Source organism: Exophiala viscosa (genome assembly GCF_022695815.1).
Source record: "Exophiala viscosa unplaced genomic scaffold EDD37scaffold_9, whole genome shotgun sequence".
Lineage (NCBI taxonomy): Eukaryota > Fungi > Ascomycota > Eurotiomycetes > Chaetothyriales > Herpotrichiellaceae > Exophiala > Exophiala viscosa.
Genome location: NW_026944361.1, coordinates 1,228,940 through 1,246,516, shown reverse-complemented (window position 1 = coordinate 1,246,516; position 17,577 = coordinate 1,228,940). Strand labels below are relative to the sequence as shown.

Sequence of the window (17,577 nt, the reverse complement as noted above, 5' to 3'; positions counted from 1 at the left end):
TGGGTCAGAAAGTCGTGCATGACTGAGTGCCCTTATCAGCATCCACAAGTCTAGCTTTAACTAACTTGCTTAACTTCGGCGCAAGAATATCAAGCTTAATGCGGCCTTTTTAAAATTCAACAATCACCAAATCATTCTGCGATACAATATCATAAGGAAGACTTCAACTGTATCACCCTCCCGAGGCGACGTCCAGAGTGCCATGTCAATCTGCCTTGACCGCTTTGTGGCCAAGATCATGGATCGCATCGTCAAGCTCGATCCCAGAGATTGTCGTTGTAAGTTCGCGACCTTCATGATGGAGAATCTCACGATGGATCTGATCCTGTAACTGCACGTTTACCCTGGGACCTTTGTACACATGCCGCTGCCAAAGGCACCAGGCTATCAGAACATAGGCGCCGATACCAACCATCACAACACTTCAGGCACGTTAGCTGATCGAAGGTAAGCTATGGCGACAAGAAGACTACTCACCTCACCCAGTTCATGTTGGTCGTTGTAACAGGCCTCGTGACTGGGATGCAAGCTACAACGTCTAGAAAGACGCACCACACGCATGAAACTACGTTGACAACAATGCCCCATCTTCCCAGGTTGAGATGCCTCTCAGGAAGGACTGCAGCACGTCCTCTCCAAGCAAGGATCCCTTGAGGAATCACATAGGAGGTCATCATGAAGACGATATTGGCGCCCACCATGGATGCAAAAGCGGTTGATGATCCGAGGAAAATCAGGCCGTACAACTATCATTTCGTCAGCGTCGAGATTGGACGTCAGCCACCTGGATATACTCACCATGGTCACCATGGCGGAAAGAACAGCTGCATTCAGTGGCATCTGGAAGCGAGGAGACACCTGGGACCACCAGCGAGATCCTGGAAACGCATTGTCTCGCGATGCGGCCCAAATCTGACGACTGGATCCGGCGATATTGGCAGTTGCGCAGCCAAACAAACAGAATGCAAAGGCCGCTAAAAGCGCAATTGTTGCAGCCTTGCTTCCGGTGGCTTGATAATAAATCTCGATCAAGGGCATCCCGCTCGGCGGAGCAATGACTCGTTCGACATCGACAATGACAAACAAACAAGCAAGTGCAAACGGCCAAGCTGCAAAGGATGTCAACCATCTCGAATGTCAATCAAAGACAAGGTAGACTTACTTGTGATCAGCCCGATGAAGACCGGCATGACCTATGCTTTTTAGTGACCGACATTTGGATCGATAAGGGCACTTACGATGACTTTGGGAACATTGACCATAGGGTTTGGTATTTCTTCAGCCAAGTGAGCGCCAGCATCGGTACCCATAAATCCGTACGCGTTATTCAACAGACATAGGATGAAAAGAAGTCCTTTGTTGTCCCATCCGGTGGAATTGGTGGTATCCCCAAACACCCAGGAGGCTTTCTGGAACTTGGGAGCCGCACACCCCAGAATCGTAATTATAGTTGCGACAAGCGTTGCAAGGGAGAAGTACACTGCAACATATTAGCAACGCAATCCTTTCTTGCCAGGTCCCCTAACGTACGGATGAAGTTGGAAAAAAGGGGTACAAAGCGGCTTCCGAAAATATTGATGGCTGCTGCCAGCCAGAGTATTGCAGCATATATCAGATACTGATGCCATGGCTGAATCGTGTAGTCGGTATTGGTTATCTTGACCATGGCCAGGATCATTGCCGCAATAAAATTGGCCACACTAGCATTACCAAGCCACCAGCCAGCTGTGCTGACACAGGCAGACCTAAAGGGTATCAGTGACGCTGTTGACGAAAAATGCAGCATACTAACACGTAAGAAGCGAACGGCGCCCACGCTGGTGCTGCGACGCGAAAGGACCAGTAATACTGAGCTCCTGAATTTGGATAAGCAGAAGACAGCTCTGCCATGCCCAATGAAACGATCCAACTCATTGTGGCCGCAATGATGAGGGTCCAGAGGACGCCGGAGGCAGAAAACTCGGCAAGGCCGGTTCCAATGGCACTTCCGAAACCATTCCAGCTAGCTGTAAGGGCAAAAGACAGCGATAGGAGTGATAACAATGAGAACCTCCGTGGCATTGCACGCTGGTAGCCTTGGGCTTCGAGCTCGAGGTCATCTGCATTGCTTTCTCTGCGGGTCTTGTCTGGATCCATGGTAATTTCTGCTGATGCCTTCGATATGGAGGAGTGGTACGCCCACGTGGATTATAGATGTACGTGCTTGGGGAGCAAAAGTATCCGACTCCGTGACAATTTGGGGCAGTTTATGGGCCCTGGCGCCATTAAGAAACCCTGTGGAGTGTCTGTTGGCGGCAGAGACCTCATCATGGCAAGGGATGAAAGTAATGCTCGAGGGCTGACAAGAACAGTGTGGACGCAGAAGAATCCATTTCGAGAAGCCTACCCAAAGGGGCCAGGTCCCAAAGCGGCAAGTGTACGCAAGCAGTAAGGTCAGGCTTATGTGTGGGTTCGTATCCCTGATAAGTGGATCAGACAAGCCAGATAAACGTAAGGATCTCAAGAAGGCGTCCTGAACACCACGATAATCAATACAGGACTTTTTTTTGCATCCGGGATCTGTCACCAGAGGGTCGTGCTGAGCCAAACGGCGAATACTACCTCGAACTTTCCATGTTTACTCTACATCCAAGAGAGGAAGTATATCACAGGACCTTGTGGAAAAGGAGAGCTCGGAAAATCATGAGGTCCAGTCAATCATGACTTCAAGACATTGCCCGTTCGCACTGGGTGGCACCAAACTAATCAACCACTCCAATACGACATTGTCCCGTGCCCTACTCTAGAAAGGAGGTAAACAGCAATAGTTCTCCACAAACCAATCCACAATGCCAAAGTACATTCAGAGCTCATGGAAGACGCAAAGCAGCCGTTTACGCTGCTTCAAATCATGCACTATGCTCGTAGCGATCATTCTTCTCTACCAGTTTGTAGCAGGAATGAGCAAATCCAGTATCTCTGCGCGATTTGACTCAGACCACACCACCGCGAAACCACCAACGACACAATGTACTAGGCCCTTTGATACTACAAAACCTTTGATTCAGTACACGATCATGATTGATGCAGGAAGCACGGGGAGCGGAGTCCATGTGTACAAATTCAACAACTGCGGACCAACACCGGAACTGGAACAGGAGTACTTCAAGATGACGGAGAAAAGACCAGGAGGATCTGGCCTGAGTTCTTACACAGATCCAAATCAAGCTGCGAGAGGTCTCGATCCACTTCTACTGTTCGCACAATCTTCAGTGCCTGAACAGTTCCAATCATGTACACCCATCGTCGTGAAAGCAACGGCAGGACTGCGACTCCTTGGCGACGGCCTAAGCCTAAAGATCCTCGAAGCCGTTCGGACACGTCTAGAGACGCAGTTTCCATTTCCAGTAGTGTCTCGCGACAATGGCGGCGTGGAAATCATGAGAGGTGAAGACGAAGGTGTCTTTGCCTGGATAACCACAAACTACCTCCTGGGCCACGTAGGCGGACTAGACGACACGGCGACTGCTGCAGTATTCGACCTAGGTGGAGGCTCGACACAAGTGGTCTTTGAGCAAAGCTCTGTTGAAGGCGGAGAAGGCATACCTGCTGAGGTCACAGATGTCGAGTCCGCCTATCAGCTGACGTTCAGGGGCCAAGAATATCAATTATATCAGCACTCTCATCTAGGCTATGGGTTGATGTCTGCACGAAAAGCGATACATCAGATGGTTCTCGACCACGCTTGGAAGGAGGGCGCCATCTCAAACATGTCGCGACTATCACAACCAATCCCGAATACCTGCATGCCCCCAGGAAAGAGAACCAAGGTTACTGTACAGATGCCGTCCGGCCATGCTCTGGAAGGCGAACACGATATAATAATGGAAGGTCCTGTTGACAACGACTCTACTCATTGTCGAGCATTGACGGAAGCAATCCTGGGTAAGGACAAACCCTGCCCAAGGTCGCCGTGCTCAATGAATGGCGTGTATCAACCGTCCCTCGAGAACTCATTCTCCGGAGAGATATACATTTTTTCATACTTCTATGATCGTACGCATGAGCTAGGTATGCCGGATTCATTTACACTGGGTGAGCTCACGGAGCTCACTTCAGAAGTCTGCGCTGGTGAAAAGGCGTGGAGATCAGCATTCGGACACATTAAGGGTGCCTTGCAGAGCTTGAAAGAGATGCCTGAGTGGTGTCTCGATCTGCAATTCATGTCAGCATTACTACATCAGGGCTACGGAATGCCATTCAGCCGCAAGCTCACAACTGCGAACAAGATCAGAGGGAACGAGATTGGGTGGTGCCTTGGGGCAACTTTGCCATTGTTGGAAAAAGAAAGTGGTTGGGAATGCAGGATTGCAGACTATGACTAGTGTGAGGTAGGACAGAGTGCAACTGAATGCAATGCAATTTTGTACATGCCTTTGGAATGACCCAATTGGCTGAATCCGACCGAGCAACTTCATCGCCTTCCTCGATGGCATAGGTATTACGAATATGCGTAGGGAACCAGAGGAGCACAAAATCAGTTCCATGGTAAATAGCTGTACAAAATTGGTGAAGCCTGGTCGCACGTTCGTTTCCTTTTCAAGTCGATTTCCCTTTCCGGTTGAGAACCCCTTTGGAGGTGGTTGAGGCGCGTTCGACTATGGGCGATCCACAAGTTCCTACGGCTTCTCCCACTTACGCAATGCGAACATCTTCCGTCCATGTTTGGCAATGTGCTCTCAATCGGGTTTTGTCGAAAGCTTCTCGTCACAGGTACAGATTGCCAGATTGGTTACGCACGGCCAATGCCTGCAAGTGCGGCAAAGTACCGAGAAACGTTGGGTCTCCTTGTTTGTTCTAAGTGATGCATCACTAGTTTGGAATTGGTGCCATACCTTGTAGACGATGGTAAATTGCCATCAGAAATATACATAGTGACAACCAATTCAAGGCAGAATCATATCACCTCCTATAGATTCCGCGACATCGGGAGTGTTGTGCCTTCTCAGACGGCAGGGCCCGAATCCGAAGAACATGCAGGGACAAAAGTCGGGTCTAAGCATGAACGGCACCAAGCCGAGCACGAATGATTCCAGTTCGTCAAGCTACGATGTGGTCATTTTGGGAGCCGGCTTCAGTGGTATCGCTATGCTATATCGCTTGCGGAAGCTAGGACTCAGCGTCAGAATATTCGAATCTGGCGATGACTTTGGAGGCGTCTGGCACTGGAACCGATATCCAGGGGCGCGTGTTGATTCAGAATGGCCGTACTATCAATTGAACATTCCAGAAGTCTACCAAGACTGGAACTGGAGCGAGAAGTTTCCCGGCTTCGAAGAATTGCAACGCTATTTCGCCCATGTTGACAAGGTCTTAGACCTGCGGAAAGACGTTACTTTCCAGGCTCACGTCAACGACGTTCAATGGGATGGCAGCAAATGGACCGTTCGAACGCAAGCTGGACATACTGCCAAGTGCAAGTATGTTGTTCTGTGCACCGGACTACTACACCGAGCATATACCCCAGGTTTTCCAGGTATGGACAGCTACAAGGGCGCCGTGTATCATACTGCAGATTGGCCCCGACAGGCTGATTTCAGTGGAAAGAAGGTTGCTGTGATAGGAGCCGGCGCAACTGCCGTCCAGGTGGTGCAGGAATTGGCCAAACAGGCCCAATACCTGACAGTATTCATGCGCAGACCGAGTATTTGCCTGCCTATGAAACAGCGACGACTTGGCGACCTTGAGCAGAGTGGATGGAAGACGTACTTCGATGCACTCTTCGTTGAAGGGAGGAAAAGCGCCACTGGGTTTCCCGGCCGCCAGGCACCCTGTGGAGCTATCGATGTGACGGCTGAGGAGAGGGAGAGATCCCTCGACGTTCTCTGGAGACGAGGATCGTTTAACTTCAACATGTTCAACTACAACGATATCATGGTGAATAAAGAATCGAACAGGCTGATATATGATTTCTGGGTGAAGAAGACAGCACCACGACTGAAGAATATCAGGAAAAGAGAGTTGATGGTTCCGGTAGATCCGCCCTACTACTTCGGAACGAAGAGAAGTCCACTCGAGCAAGACTACTACGAAATGCTGGATCGCGACAACGTCGACGTTATTAGCCTCGCCGAGACATCTATCAAGACCTTCAACGAGACCGGAATTCTGCTGGACAGGCAGATGGATTTTGATGTCGTCGTCCTAGCTACAGGATTTGACTCGTTCTCAGGCTCGTGGGTCGGCGTCTTGTTCCTGTTTGAACAGGTTCTGTCTGACATTGCCTCTCTAGATTATTCAAAATGGGTCTCCGAAGCCGCGACGGTCAAGATATTAGGCACGTATGGCAGGACGGAATTAAAACATACCTTGGAATGACGTTTCATGGATTCCCAAACACGTTCATGGTGTATTCACCTCACGGTAAGAGAGTGACCCTGCGAGACTCGCGATGGGCAAAGACTGACCAGCTTGAACTAGCGCCCACCGCCTTGTCTAATGGCACGACCATGATCGAAGCACAAAGCGACTGGGTTGCTTCCGCAATCGACAAGCTGGAAAACGAAGGCGTGCTCTCTTGCGAGCCCACCAAGGACGCCGAAGATGAATGGGGCAGTATGATCGCAGACCTGAATAAGCCGACGTTGTACCCGTTTACGAACAGCTGGTGGAACAAAGCTAATCTACCCGGCCAAAAAGCCCAGATGTTGACACATCCTGGTGGGATTGAAATGTATGAGAAACAATGTCGAGAGAAACTGGCAGGCTGGAAGGGCTTTGACTTGGTCTACGAGAAGCCTTCATAAACACCGGTGTAAAGTCACGCAAATGAGATGTTTCTGCTTAAGAAGGTTCCCATCAGTCAGGGCGTTGCCTGGATGAGTGGAGGACAGTCTGACCTCCAACGGCACAAATTAAGTCTCCCTGCCCAGTCGCCTCGAGATATTTGCTCTGAGCAATAGTATTTAATGACGAGTGACAGACGCCTCAACCTTGACGAAGGGTTGTCACTCGCAATAAGTGATTGAACGATCGAGAGACATGGAAAATGAAAAATTAGTCTAGATGAGGTTCTGCTTCTAAAGAGTGGACGACAGTTTTCCTTGATCTGCTGCCTGGAGATCTGCAATCACTTCAGCAGCTCCTCGCTCACCAGCACGAACGGCGCCCTCCATATAACCTTTCCACTCAATGGCAGTCTCCGTTCCTATGAAGTACAAATTCCGAAAAGGTCGTCGCAGTGCATTCCCAAGTCGCGGCCAGATACCACCAGGAGCAGGCATAGGGCAGGGCACTCCCTCGATGAACGGCTCTTTAGCCCAGGCTTTTTCGATGGTCTGGATCGTGTCGTAAATCTTTCCTCCGTGCTCTGAACCTATCATGGTCGCCAACTGGTTCTGGACAGCCTTCACTCGTCGAGACACAGGCAGCCGTGACCACTCCTGAGCATATCGGCCGCCGATGAGACACGAAATAACGTACATCCCGTCCGCGTCTGACGAGACGTCGCGCGAGAAAACCACAGGGCCGGAAAGATCGATGCACGAGCCGTTCAATCCTGCCTCACGCCACCAGGGGCTTGAGTAGATCAAGATACATTTGCAGTACGGACCAAGATGAACGGAGTCCACGTACTCTTGCTTGTCTGCCGGCAAGGGCGGAATGAATTTGATGTGCCGGTATAAAGGAGTTGGTACAGAGATCAGGACTTTGCGAGCGCGAAAGGCGTCTCCAGCTAAAGTCTCGATGACAGCTCCGTTGCTTGTCTGACTGATGCCATTGACAGGACTGTTCAGATACACGCTGCTCGGGTTGAGATTCTCGGCGAGACACTTAGAGACTGTTTGGTTTCCTGTTGGATAATACTGTCAGTCCTATGCTCGGTCTCGCGAAATATGGGCAAAAATATACCGTGCCTGTTCGTCATGTACTGAGCACCGTTCGGCCCATCGCTCAGGAGACTTTCGATCCCACCGGCACTCTTGACAAAGTCTAGCCAGTAAACCAACCCGATATCATCAGGGTCGGTTCCAGTCAAGTCGTGAATCCAAGCCGTCCAGAATTCCAAGGCAAATCCATTTGCGCCTTTTTGACGGAAGTACTCCCCGAGCGAGATATCTTCGACGTGGTTGTTCGCGGTGGAATCGAGTATGTTGACCGACTCGCAATCCACGTCCATATCGTCGGCGATCTTATCAAACATGGCCTGTTGCTCCTTTCCCACAGGCGGCAGACCGGGCCAGGTTGTTTTGAACGAAGGATCCTTCGCGCTCGTGCGAAATACTTCGTATCCTTCCATCCGTTGGATGATTGGCTCGCAGCCGAATTTTTTGAAATAAGCATACATCTTGTACTGTGTCCGATCATTGATCCAGGCAGCCCCGAGATCCAGTACGCCAGGACCATTCTCAACGGTTGTCGACAGGGTTTTGCCGCCCACGCGGTCTTTAGCTTCAAGCACAACACAACTAAACCCTGCCTGCTGCACATCGGTTGCAGCCTGCAGACCACTGAGCCCTGCACCGACTACTACCACATCGATATCTTTGATTGCTCGGTTGCGCGGAGCAGAGGCGTAAGGGGTCGAGTCTTTAGAGCTTGATGTCGCCATTGAGAGTGGTTTCGGACGTGGTCTATAGCGCCCTGAGCGTGCAGCCTCGCGTCTGCTGTACGGGATGTTCGATCTTCTTATGTAGTCTTGTGAAAATTCTTCGAACAGTTGGACTAGCTGAAACTGGTCTCTTGAACATTTCATGCGACATCAGGACTGCCGGAAGAGGCAGGTACAAAGACGAAGAAAGTGCCCCGTCGGTCGTTGCGGCCGTGGAGCCACGAGTTTACAATTCGTCACCCGACTCCCGACTTGTGTCAGCCTGTCTGCATGGCCTGATCCGCAAATTCAAATGCAGCAGGAAGATGTGTCGGAAGGGGCTGTGGGACGACCGTGGCACACTGAACGAGGTCGTGTGTCCGACTGCTTTGTGGCCGCCCAGGTATCATGTCATGGCATGCTTGTGGAAGATTAGGCCATGCCGATTTGGGTAAGTGTCCAAATGTGGAAGGAAAAGAGGCCGTAAGTGCTGTGCGTCTCCACTGAAATTTCCACCAACGTTGCAACGAGAGTTATTCCCCCACCAGGTCGACCTGGATTGATGCCTTACCGAATGCGTTCTGATCTTGTGGTAGGGACTTGACGCTGAGACGAATTGGAGAGACGTTTCGTTAGGATCCCTCAACATGGCGCACGTGCCCTGTACCAAGTGGATGACTTCTCGAGTAACTTCTTTCAAGGCAAGTCGAGATTTTACTTTTCGCGCTTGGATCGAAAGCCTTGTACAAATTACTTCTCTTGTCTTAGACCATCCCGTCTCCCCAAGCCCTCAAGATTCTGACAACTGCGCAATACAGTACGCGATCTCTTCTGGCTTCTGCTCCATTGGATAGTGCCCGGCACCCGGAAGCCAACCACGATCAGCTGGTCGTACGATATGACTGACGCCAATATATCGCTCCAACACCATCTTGAACTCAGGAAGTAGTGGATCTTCGCGACCGAACAAGATCATGACCTTCTCAGGCGCATTACGCGTGCTTTTGTCGTCGAATTCTCCGAGCCACCAGCCCCGCACGTGCCTGTTTCGCTCTGCAAGCGACGCCTGAGCGTTCAAGTTCGTGAAATGTTCCGGGCCCAGCCAACCTTCTACTACACGCCACGAATATGTGGAACGAAGATCATAGACCCAGTCTGGCAGTCCGGGGACAATGTGTGAGAATCTGCTTATGCTTGCCTTCGTCTTGAACATGCTTTGTGCATAGGGCGCGGAGTATGCACTAGCAGTCTTCATGCTGATGTTTGGTGCCATGAAGCGCAGGACAAAACTATCCGGCAGTAGTGGACCTAATATTCCCGTGCTGAAAAACCAGATCCAGTACAGAAGATAGTAGTGCGTTGAGATGTCGCTGGGTCGGGCAGGAAAGAAGCTGTTCAGCAAGAAAAGTCCCGCGCAATGTCTGCTGTCTGGTAGGGTAGGGATAGTGCAGAGAGCAACACACCCGCCCCAATCATGGGCTGCGATGTAGAAGTCGTGCAGATCAAGCTGCTCGATGACCCTTCGCAGGGTATGCATGTGCAACTCAAACGAAATTTCGGATACATTCACTGGTTTGTCGGAGGTACCGTGTCCGAGCCAGTCTATGGCGAAGACTTCATAGCCAACGGCAGTCAGATGGCGAATGATCCGTCTCCAGATGTAGCTCCAGCTGGGATTGCCATGGAGCAAGACGATGGGCTTGGCCTTGCCGAAGGTAGCCTTGGGTTTTGTATGCGTGACACGCACGTTGATCTCGCAGATCTCGAAGACCTTCCGGTTCACGGGCCAGCTCGTCCTGCCGTCCCATGGTAGTACATTTGCTGGCGTGAATTTATAGCTGCCGTCGTATTGTTTGGCAGCAATCTCTTCTTCGTAAATTCTGTACTGCTCAGTCTGCGAGACCAGCTTCTCTCTGCCTTGTCTGGTCAGTATCAACGGCAGCCTTCGCGTAGCAGTTGGGAGGACAGAAATGGCTTGGCGCAAGCAATACACCGGGAGGAGATTGATAGCAAAAAGGAGTCGTAACAACGTAGAGTGTAACAGCGTAGTAAGAGTCCAAAACAGCTGCTGCAGGACCACGTCTTGAATCGCGGTGAGCCCGAGCATAATTGCAGCGTGCTAAGAAGCAGGCGAGGGCTCCTTGAGGTGTTTGTTACTCATTGCCATGGAGGTTTGTCCTCATGGAAGGAAAACGACAGTTCGGAAAGGCACATGCATGTCGTCAGTAGTAACTTGGGTGGCACAGGTGGCACAGGCACAGACAGGGTGTTGGAGATATTATGTCATGCCCTGATAAGGCCTGCACACAGGTGCCTTGGAAGGGACCGGATAAGGTCTTGTTTGGGGTGCAATTGAACCAGAGACGTGGGGGTAGATTAACGCCTAGACAGCCTGTTGTTTGCTCCTGTCACTTAATTAGTTACTTATCAGCCAACTTCTCCTCAACAAGTCAAGAGTAGGTGGTACAAGGCTCTTGGAAAAAAGAGTATCTTGCGACATGGCCGCGATTCGCGAGACTCTCGCTCGGTTATCGCTGTCGTCAGGGTGCAGCGTGGTGGTCTTCAATCAAGTTTCAGAGCATGTAGCGGCGTTGCAGGGATGGCCAGCTGTCACAACCCCTGCCAGCAAGGTCAGGCATGGCAGGCTAGATTGAATGCCACGCCGCACAGCCTCTCTGAACTTTTGAAGGCCACAATGATAATCCATGAACGACTGAATCATGACACCTTCGCTCTTCAGCTAGACCTGCTCATAAAGTATAGTACTTTATGTATGTGAATGCGCAAAGATGGAGGTCTTTATTTATCGGCGTTTTTCTTATTGAACGCTAAGGCGCCTAACTTACTGCCGTAGGAGGAGTGCAGTATTGAGTCTTGCATAGCAACCTGGAGCGTCGGAGTCGGTGCCTGCTCTGATCTCTTCTTGCTTTGTCCAAGTCAAGACAGTCCATGAATCAGGTAAGAGTGATTAACCAGAATTGCGCAAGTCAATTAGTATGGTGAGTGTATCTCAAGATACGAATACGCATGTCATGCTGGTCCGAGCCGAGCAGAAAACAAAACTTCGCTGTTCGGGCTTAAGTTAATACGCTCGGCCTCGGGGCTCCTCAGCCTCACAACCACCAATGTCCGAGCATCAGGCTCCAACGACCCAGGATTAAATAAACATGGCGATTCCCTCTACAGTCTCTGCAGTCTGCAATTACTCTTTTAGCCCTCCCAAACATCCCTTAAACCACCTGTGTACCGAATCGCAATTTGATACCCATGGCCGTTCTCAAGGTTCTCATCATCGGAGGGGGCGTCGCAGGTCCAGCCCTCGCGCACTGGCTGTCGCGCGTAGGCGCCAATGTTACTCTCATTGAACGTTCTCCGCAGATGCGGGCGTCTGGCCAACAGGTCGACCTACGTGGCCAGGGAGTGACCATGATGAAGAAAATGGGCATCGAGGCCGCCGTCCGAGCGGCAACCGTCCACGAACCCGGCACACAACTCATTGATACCAATGGCCGTACCAAGGCATTCTTCGCGGCGGCGCCAAGCGGCACCGGAAAGCAAAGCATCACATCCGAGTACGAGATCATGCGCGGCGACTTGGTCAATATTCTGTACGATCTCACCAAAGATCGGCCAAATGTCAAGCGTTTGTTCGACACCACCGTCGACGCTTTCACGCAGGATGATGAGAGCGATCCCAACGGCAAAGTTCATGTGAGATTCCGAGACGGCCGCCAGGAAGATTTTGACCTGGTCGTTGGTGCCGACGGAACTCGTTCGAAGACCCGCAATGTGATGCTCGGTCCAGACGCCCCTGATCCGCGCCGCTGGCTTGGAGGCTATATCGGATACTTCAGCGTCCCGTCACAGCCCCATGACTCAGATCGATTCACTTTCTGCCATTTGCCTGGTGGTCGAGTGTCCCGAATCATCGGCACAAGGAAGGACATACCAGAGTTGACGCGTGTATACCTGCAAATGCGAGGGGAAGATGCCGCTGTCGACGCAGCGTCCAAATCCGGAAATCTGGCTGATTTGAAGACTGCCTTGGCCGATCTGTATCAAGGTGGCGGATGGGAATGTGAACGCTTTACCAAAGCACTACGAACTGCACCAGAGGCCGATGACCTGTACTTTACACCATTCGTGGAGGTCCAACTTCCCAAAGGATCCTGGTCCCGGGGCCGAGTTGTTCTGGTGGGCGATGCAGCACACTCTTCGACGGCAGACGGGTACGGATCGACATGGGGTTTGGTTGGGTCCTATATCCTGGCCGGCGAGATTGCGACGCTGTTAAAGAAGGACAAGTCGTCGCCGACAGCTGCCGTGGTGCAAGGGGCGAAGAACTATGAGGACAAGTTCCGACCCATAGCCACAGCGTCGCATGGACGATCACAGTCGTTTGAATCTGCCTTCTTCCCCAGATCGAGTATAGGTATTTGGACTCTGCATACCTTTGCAAGAATGGCCGCATATATGAAGCTCGACCAGATGGGCGGTCTCAGCGACACGCAGGCGAAATGGCAGGTCCCAGACTATCCCGAGCTGGAAAGAGAGGATAGTGAAGCGGAACGCACACTCTAACTTCCTGGACGTGGGGAATATGGCGGGTTTCGCCCGTGTACAGTATTCTGTTCGATCTCCTTTCCTCTCAAGACACCCGCTCTGCTCTGGCGTAGAGGATTTACTCCTTCGGTGTATGTCCAATTGATTTAATCGAGCAGCTTCCAAAGGAACGGTTGTGGTAGGCTAGCCTGGTTGGTTCATACAGCATACTGTAAAGGGCTGCTATTAGCCTAATCTTCTGCACTGCTGCCTAACTTAGAGGCATTGGCTGATCGCGGAGGGCAGCTCGAGCGAAGTTGACCCGTTGCCCGTTAATCAACTATGAAGAAGGAGAAGCCGCCTCCTGCAAGAAGCCGAACATCTGCTCTGCTATTCGGAAGTAATGTTGTCACAGCACTCAAAATCTCGAGACAAATATGGGATACCCATCATGGGACGGAGAAGCATCGATCGTGCAGAGAAAATCAAGCAGCAGTACGATCGAGCTTGCGCCAGAGAGAAGCTCTTGGTTTCAACCGCCAAGATCCGTGTTCTTCTAGAGCAGATTGCCTTCGTTGAGAGATGGTTGATGCCTTATTTACGGCCGTTGGAAGAATCCTTGGCTGCGCCGCTAGCAAGTAAAAGCATCGACGACACTCCTGACCGACTTGTGGAGGAGGAAGTCGCGATCTTGACGGACATGCTCGAACCAGCCCAGCAAAGATGGAACGAAGTCGCCAAGGCTGTGTCAATCATCATGACATACACAATGAGACTGGTCACAGAAGATTTTCCTGACGCGGTGGAGAAAGATGCTAGGTACCGGCCTTCCTCACTCATCCGAGTGTGGACTGACAAATCTTACTGTCCCTATGATGCTGACCTCGGGTTTCGATGTCCTGGTTGGGCGTCCGGCGAACGCTTTGCGAGCTTCCAAGATCTGCAAGATAGAGATATCCTCACAACAAAGAGCTTGAGAGATCATTGCGAAAACAGGCATAATACCTCAAATCGATCGGTTTGGGTATCTATGACGGATGACGTGTCATGGGTATTGGAACACGCGGAGCAGTACCGCTGGGACAGGACTCCAGACTGCCGTGTCGCACTTATCAGTACCGACCGGCTCGACGAATGCAACGTTCTCTGGGATCAATCAGACACCCTGGTGAAACGTGCTCACGGATATACATGGAGCCCCTACCGCCCGGATGGTGTGATGTATGCATGGAACGGACACTTTCTAGCCCCTGCGTGGATTCCAGAGCAGTGTATTGTCGCCATATGAACCTTCAAAGGTTTGCTGCAGCTTTGCAAAGAGCGTGATATTCACGAAAGTAAGCCATATATCCAGACCCACCCATGGTACCGCTGACATGAAGATACAGACTGCCACGACATCGTACCCCCTCATACGCTTCTTCGACCAACGGTGTCACATGATGAGACGGTCGCGGACGGCTTGAACGACGCAATGAACAATCTCAGAGTCTGAAGATTGTTTACGGCAAGATCTGTGAACACTATTTGATTGGGATCAACGGCACCAGCTATTATCTACCAAAAGGAGTATGTAACCATGGTTTGACCAGTGTCTGAGGTGGAATGGCATGCAATGTCATAGCAGAGTGATCAACATCCAGCGAACAGCCACAGATCCATGAGCACGCAGGCCACTCTGGCGTCAGGTCTGGTTTCGAGCATACCTACCACAGCCAAACGCCTTTGAAGCACTCAAGATGCTGCTCTGTCAACACTTCGTTCAGAGCATCCTATTCCGATGTTCTCGCGCATCGATCATCCTCCGGATCCGGGTTGGATGGCAGAGGAACCGGCGGAGGGCTCGAAGGCCTCGGCGAGATAGGACGTGACGGAGCCTTCGGATACGAGGGTCCGTGGCTGGGAGGTGTATCTGGTCGAGGAACCCCTTTCGACGATTCTGGTGGTGGATTCGGCGGATTCATTCTGATCACCTGCTTTCAACGATGTGAATATCTCGCAGAATGACAGGGCTTATAGGCACCTACGAGGATTCTTTCTCTGATATGGGGTGCTTTTGTATATCTGATAACTTGGAATCTTTTGGACTTATTGAGGTTGTGTCAAGGTATGGTCCTTACCAACTCCTTTGAGCAGGGGGTTGAAGTATTAATACTCCATCCACCACGTTGGCAAACACCTGTCGTTTGCACCGGCCCCATGGCTTTGCAAGGGCTTGACTTAGGGCTTCAGTAACGTGTGTCAGCTCCAGTGATTCGACAAGCGCATGACTCCTAGATGCAGGAGAGCTGAGTAGCGTGTGCTGTTTGCAACACGCCACGAAAGTGAATGTATGGGGAGCGTGGGTCCAGCCACATCAACCAGGTCCTTCTTCGTTTACAGAGGGTCATTTGACCGTGAAAGAGCGTGCTTAGAAGCAATATCTGTGACTCTGAGTGACATTTGCTGGTCGCCGGGATAAGAGCTTCACATTGGCGCGAACGAGGCTGGGGAAGAAAGGGGAACTGTCAGACTCAAGCAATTCGACACCAACGAAGCGAGCAGAGATGTTCATGATAGATTATATTGACAGCCGAATCCTGTGTAGATCATCGTTGAATGTGAGAAGGAATGCAATGTGCATACCTCAGGCGTACAAACCTAGGCAGCAACCCGATCGCAATGCCCCTACCAACAACCCTCAATTGACATCAGCTCGAATGAAAGACTGCAGATGTCAATCCGACAATGCCTCTCAATCAATCCCAAAACGTCCATACCATTCTCAAGCACGTCCTCACGAACTCTTCACATCCCCCATAACAGCACCAGTCATATACCCAATCGCTGCCCTCACAATCCCCACCAGCACCTCAATCTCCTCTTCACTCCTCGGCGCATAAAGCAACACATAACTCTTCGGCACAATCATCACCCCGGCCAACCCATGTAATTGGCCCCATCCCTTTTGTATAACAGTCACAGCATCCTGCGGCGCGAGCACCACATGCGCCGAGTAATCCGTTCCAGAATGAACATGCGAGATCTCCCTGTTGAACTTCTTGTCCAGCGCATAAACATCGCTGTCATCCTTCACCCACAGCGCATCCGTATGCATCTCGTACTTCGAGAGTTTGAATTGCACGAGATGCGCGTTGTGCTCGCCCAACGTGCGAAATTTGGCGAGGAATTCCTGACAAACCAAAAAGTCAGTCAAGTCACATAACCAAGCGCGAGGCGCACATCCACGGCAGTCCTGCTCAGTCCAGCGCACTGCAGTAGAGCTTCGCATGTGAATTTTTACTCACCTTTGGAACATCGCCCGAAGAAATCTGATCCAATTGTCTCTGCGGCACAGGATGCCGACCGAGTTGCGGTCTCTCCCCCTTCCGGGCCTTCAAATCACCCTTCTCCAACCACGACCTCTTATCAGAATCCGCCTCCAACCTCCGCACATCGAGAGTATTAATCCCAATGACTTTGAGAATATTCGTGGCAAGCCATCCGACGACATTATACGGCATACCGCCCGGCCCGTAGCTCAGAAAGATCCGGTAATCTTCCCATGCTAGACGACTGATGAGCCCGAAACTGACGAGGCCGATCGTGAGAAAGGCGGGGAAATACGGGCCCGACCTGTGCTTGAGGTTGTTGTATGAGGATGAGTAGCTGCGTTGGAATGAGGTTATGTAATCTGTCGCGGTTTCACTGATGGATTTTGCCATGGTGGGCACTGGGCACAAATTTGCTTGCTGTCCGTTGCGATATAAGATGGATGATAAGTAGGTTACGAGTCCGTTGATCGACGCCTAACAAAGAGCATGCGAGGACAAGATCTTTTCCGTACTGTAGAGTATGTCGTGATTGCTGAGGTATCTTATATACTTCCAGAGGTGTTGTTGGATACTCGGCTCGGCTATACCTCAAAAAGGCCGTTCGCCGAGGTTTCCGTACCCCTCCGTTCGTACTCGTATACATACCTGGGTATGCGGAGGAAAATGACGAAATTCTCGTGGTGTGACCGACCGCCGGCGATGCATTGGCTCGCTTCTTCTTATGGCTTGGTCTCCGCTCGTAAGCTTTGTGGTCTCGGCACAGCGGGATGGTGTGCATACAATGGTAGGAGGGTTGGTGCTTCATGTGGCGCATAATGGCTGGGGGTGTGCCGGTCTGCCAGAGCAATCCCGTACTGTGTTAAACGTTGGTTTTAGAGGAGCTGGTCATGCAGGTTTGGCAGCCACTCTCTTCTGCCTCGGGCATTTGCGAGCCTATCAACAAAATTGGCCCTGGTAGAGTGACCTACTTGATAGAAATGCATATCGACATGGAGACGGGCATGCCCGGCAAATGACAGCTTGTGGCTGGTATGGAGGCCATCGATGTACCCTAACACCGGTCCGAGACTGCTGAGCTGCTGTTCAGAGATGCATGCGTTAGCAGGTCCCTTGACTGGCTCGAGTATAGCGTCCACTTGAGTGTGCGGTCGA

The 17,577-nt window shown here is 51.3% G+C and overlaps 8 protein-coding genes across 8 annotated transcripts; 4 read left to right on the top strand and 4 right to left on the bottom strand.

Moving 5' to 3' along the window:
* Positions 1-128: 128 nt before the first annotated feature.
* EDD37DRAFT_687909 (amino acid transporter) lies at positions 129-2,136 on the bottom strand (the record flags this gene model as incomplete). Its single annotated transcript, XM_062819950.1, has 7 exons — positions 129-422; positions 478-746; positions 799-1,109; positions 1,163-1,193; positions 1,239-1,480; positions 1,531-1,730; positions 1,793-2,136. The coding sequence occupies 7 exons, from the start codon at positions 2,134-2,136 to the stop codon at positions 206-208; spliced, it is 1,614 nt and encodes a 537-aa protein (XP_062668096.1). The 3' UTR covers positions 129-205.
* A 692-nt stretch (positions 2,137-2,828) lies between these two features.
* On the top strand, positions 2,829-4,556 carry EDD37DRAFT_594248 (guanosine-diphosphatase; the record flags this gene model as incomplete). Its single annotated transcript, XM_062814550.1, has 1 exon — positions 2,829-4,556. One exon carries the CDS (start codon positions 2,829-2,831, stop codon positions 4,362-4,364), a length of 1,536 nt encoding a protein of 511 aa, XP_062668095.1. The 3' UTR covers positions 4,365-4,556.
* Positions 4,557-5,040: 484 nt separating this feature from the next.
* EDD37DRAFT_594245 (uncharacterized protein) lies at positions 5,041-6,804 on the top strand (the record flags this gene model as incomplete). Its single annotated transcript, XM_062814549.1, has 3 exons — positions 5,041-6,215; positions 6,272-6,402; positions 6,460-6,804. The coding sequence occupies 3 exons, from the start codon at positions 5,041-5,043 to the stop codon at positions 6,783-6,785; spliced, it is 1,632 nt and encodes a 543-aa protein (XP_062668094.1). The 3' UTR covers positions 6,786-6,804.
* A 254-nt stretch (positions 6,805-7,058) lies between these two features.
* EDD37DRAFT_611703 (putative amine oxidase) lies at positions 7,059-8,590 on the bottom strand (the record flags this gene model as incomplete). The annotated part of the gene is made up of 2 exons (XM_062815304.1): positions 7,059-7,831; positions 7,891-8,590. The coding sequence occupies 2 exons, from the start codon at positions 8,588-8,590 to the stop codon at positions 7,059-7,061; spliced, it is 1,473 nt and encodes a 490-aa protein (XP_062668093.1).
* A 456-nt stretch (positions 8,591-9,046) lies between these two features.
* Positions 9,047-10,803, bottom strand: EDD37DRAFT_510677 (haloalkane dehalogenase family protein). Its single transcript, XM_062813604.1, has one exon. It carries the CDS (start codon positions 10,674-10,676, stop codon positions 9,360-9,362), a length of 1,317 nt encoding a protein of 438 aa, XP_062668092.1. The 5' UTR covers positions 10,677-10,803; the 3' UTR covers positions 9,047-9,359.
* An 898-nt stretch (positions 10,804-11,701) lies between these two features.
* Positions 11,702-13,332, top strand: EDD37DRAFT_510288 (uncharacterized protein). The gene has a single exon (XM_062813600.1). The coding sequence runs from the start codon at positions 11,837-11,839 to the stop codon at positions 13,148-13,150; it is 1,314 nt and encodes a 437-aa protein (XP_062668091.1). The 5' UTR covers positions 11,702-11,836; the 3' UTR covers positions 13,151-13,332.
* EDD37DRAFT_510327 (uncharacterized protein) lies at positions 13,333-14,667 on the top strand. Its single transcript, XM_062813602.1, has 2 exons — positions 13,333-14,448; positions 14,500-14,667. The coding sequence occupies exon 1, from the start codon at positions 13,515-13,517 to the stop codon at positions 14,397-14,399; it is 885 nt and encodes a 294-aa protein (XP_062668090.1). The 5' UTR covers positions 13,333-13,514; the 3' UTR covers positions 14,400-14,448; positions 14,500-14,667.
* A 1,220-nt stretch (positions 14,668-15,887) lies between these two features.
* Positions 15,888-16,815, bottom strand: EDD37DRAFT_652550 (uncharacterized protein; the record flags this gene model as incomplete). The annotated part of the gene is made up of 2 exons (XM_062818461.1): positions 15,888-16,283; positions 16,399-16,815. 2 exons carry the CDS (start codon positions 16,813-16,815, stop codon positions 15,888-15,890), a joined length of 813 nt encoding a protein of 270 aa, XP_062668089.1.
* Between the last annotated feature and the right edge of the window lie 762 nt (positions 16,816-17,577).

Coding starts and splice junctions, on each gene's coding strand:
- EDD37DRAFT_510677 (XM_062813604.1), bottom strand. CDS start 10,676: ATGCTCGGGCTCACCGCGATTCAAGACGTGGTCCTGCAGCAGCTGTTT.
- EDD37DRAFT_510327 (XM_062813602.1), top strand. CDS start 13,515: ATGTTGTCACAGCACTCAAAATCTCGAGACAAATATGGGATACCCATC.
- EDD37DRAFT_510288 (XM_062813600.1), top strand. CDS start 11,837: ATGGCCGTTCTCAAGGTTCTCATCATCGGAGGGGGCGTCGCAGGTCCA.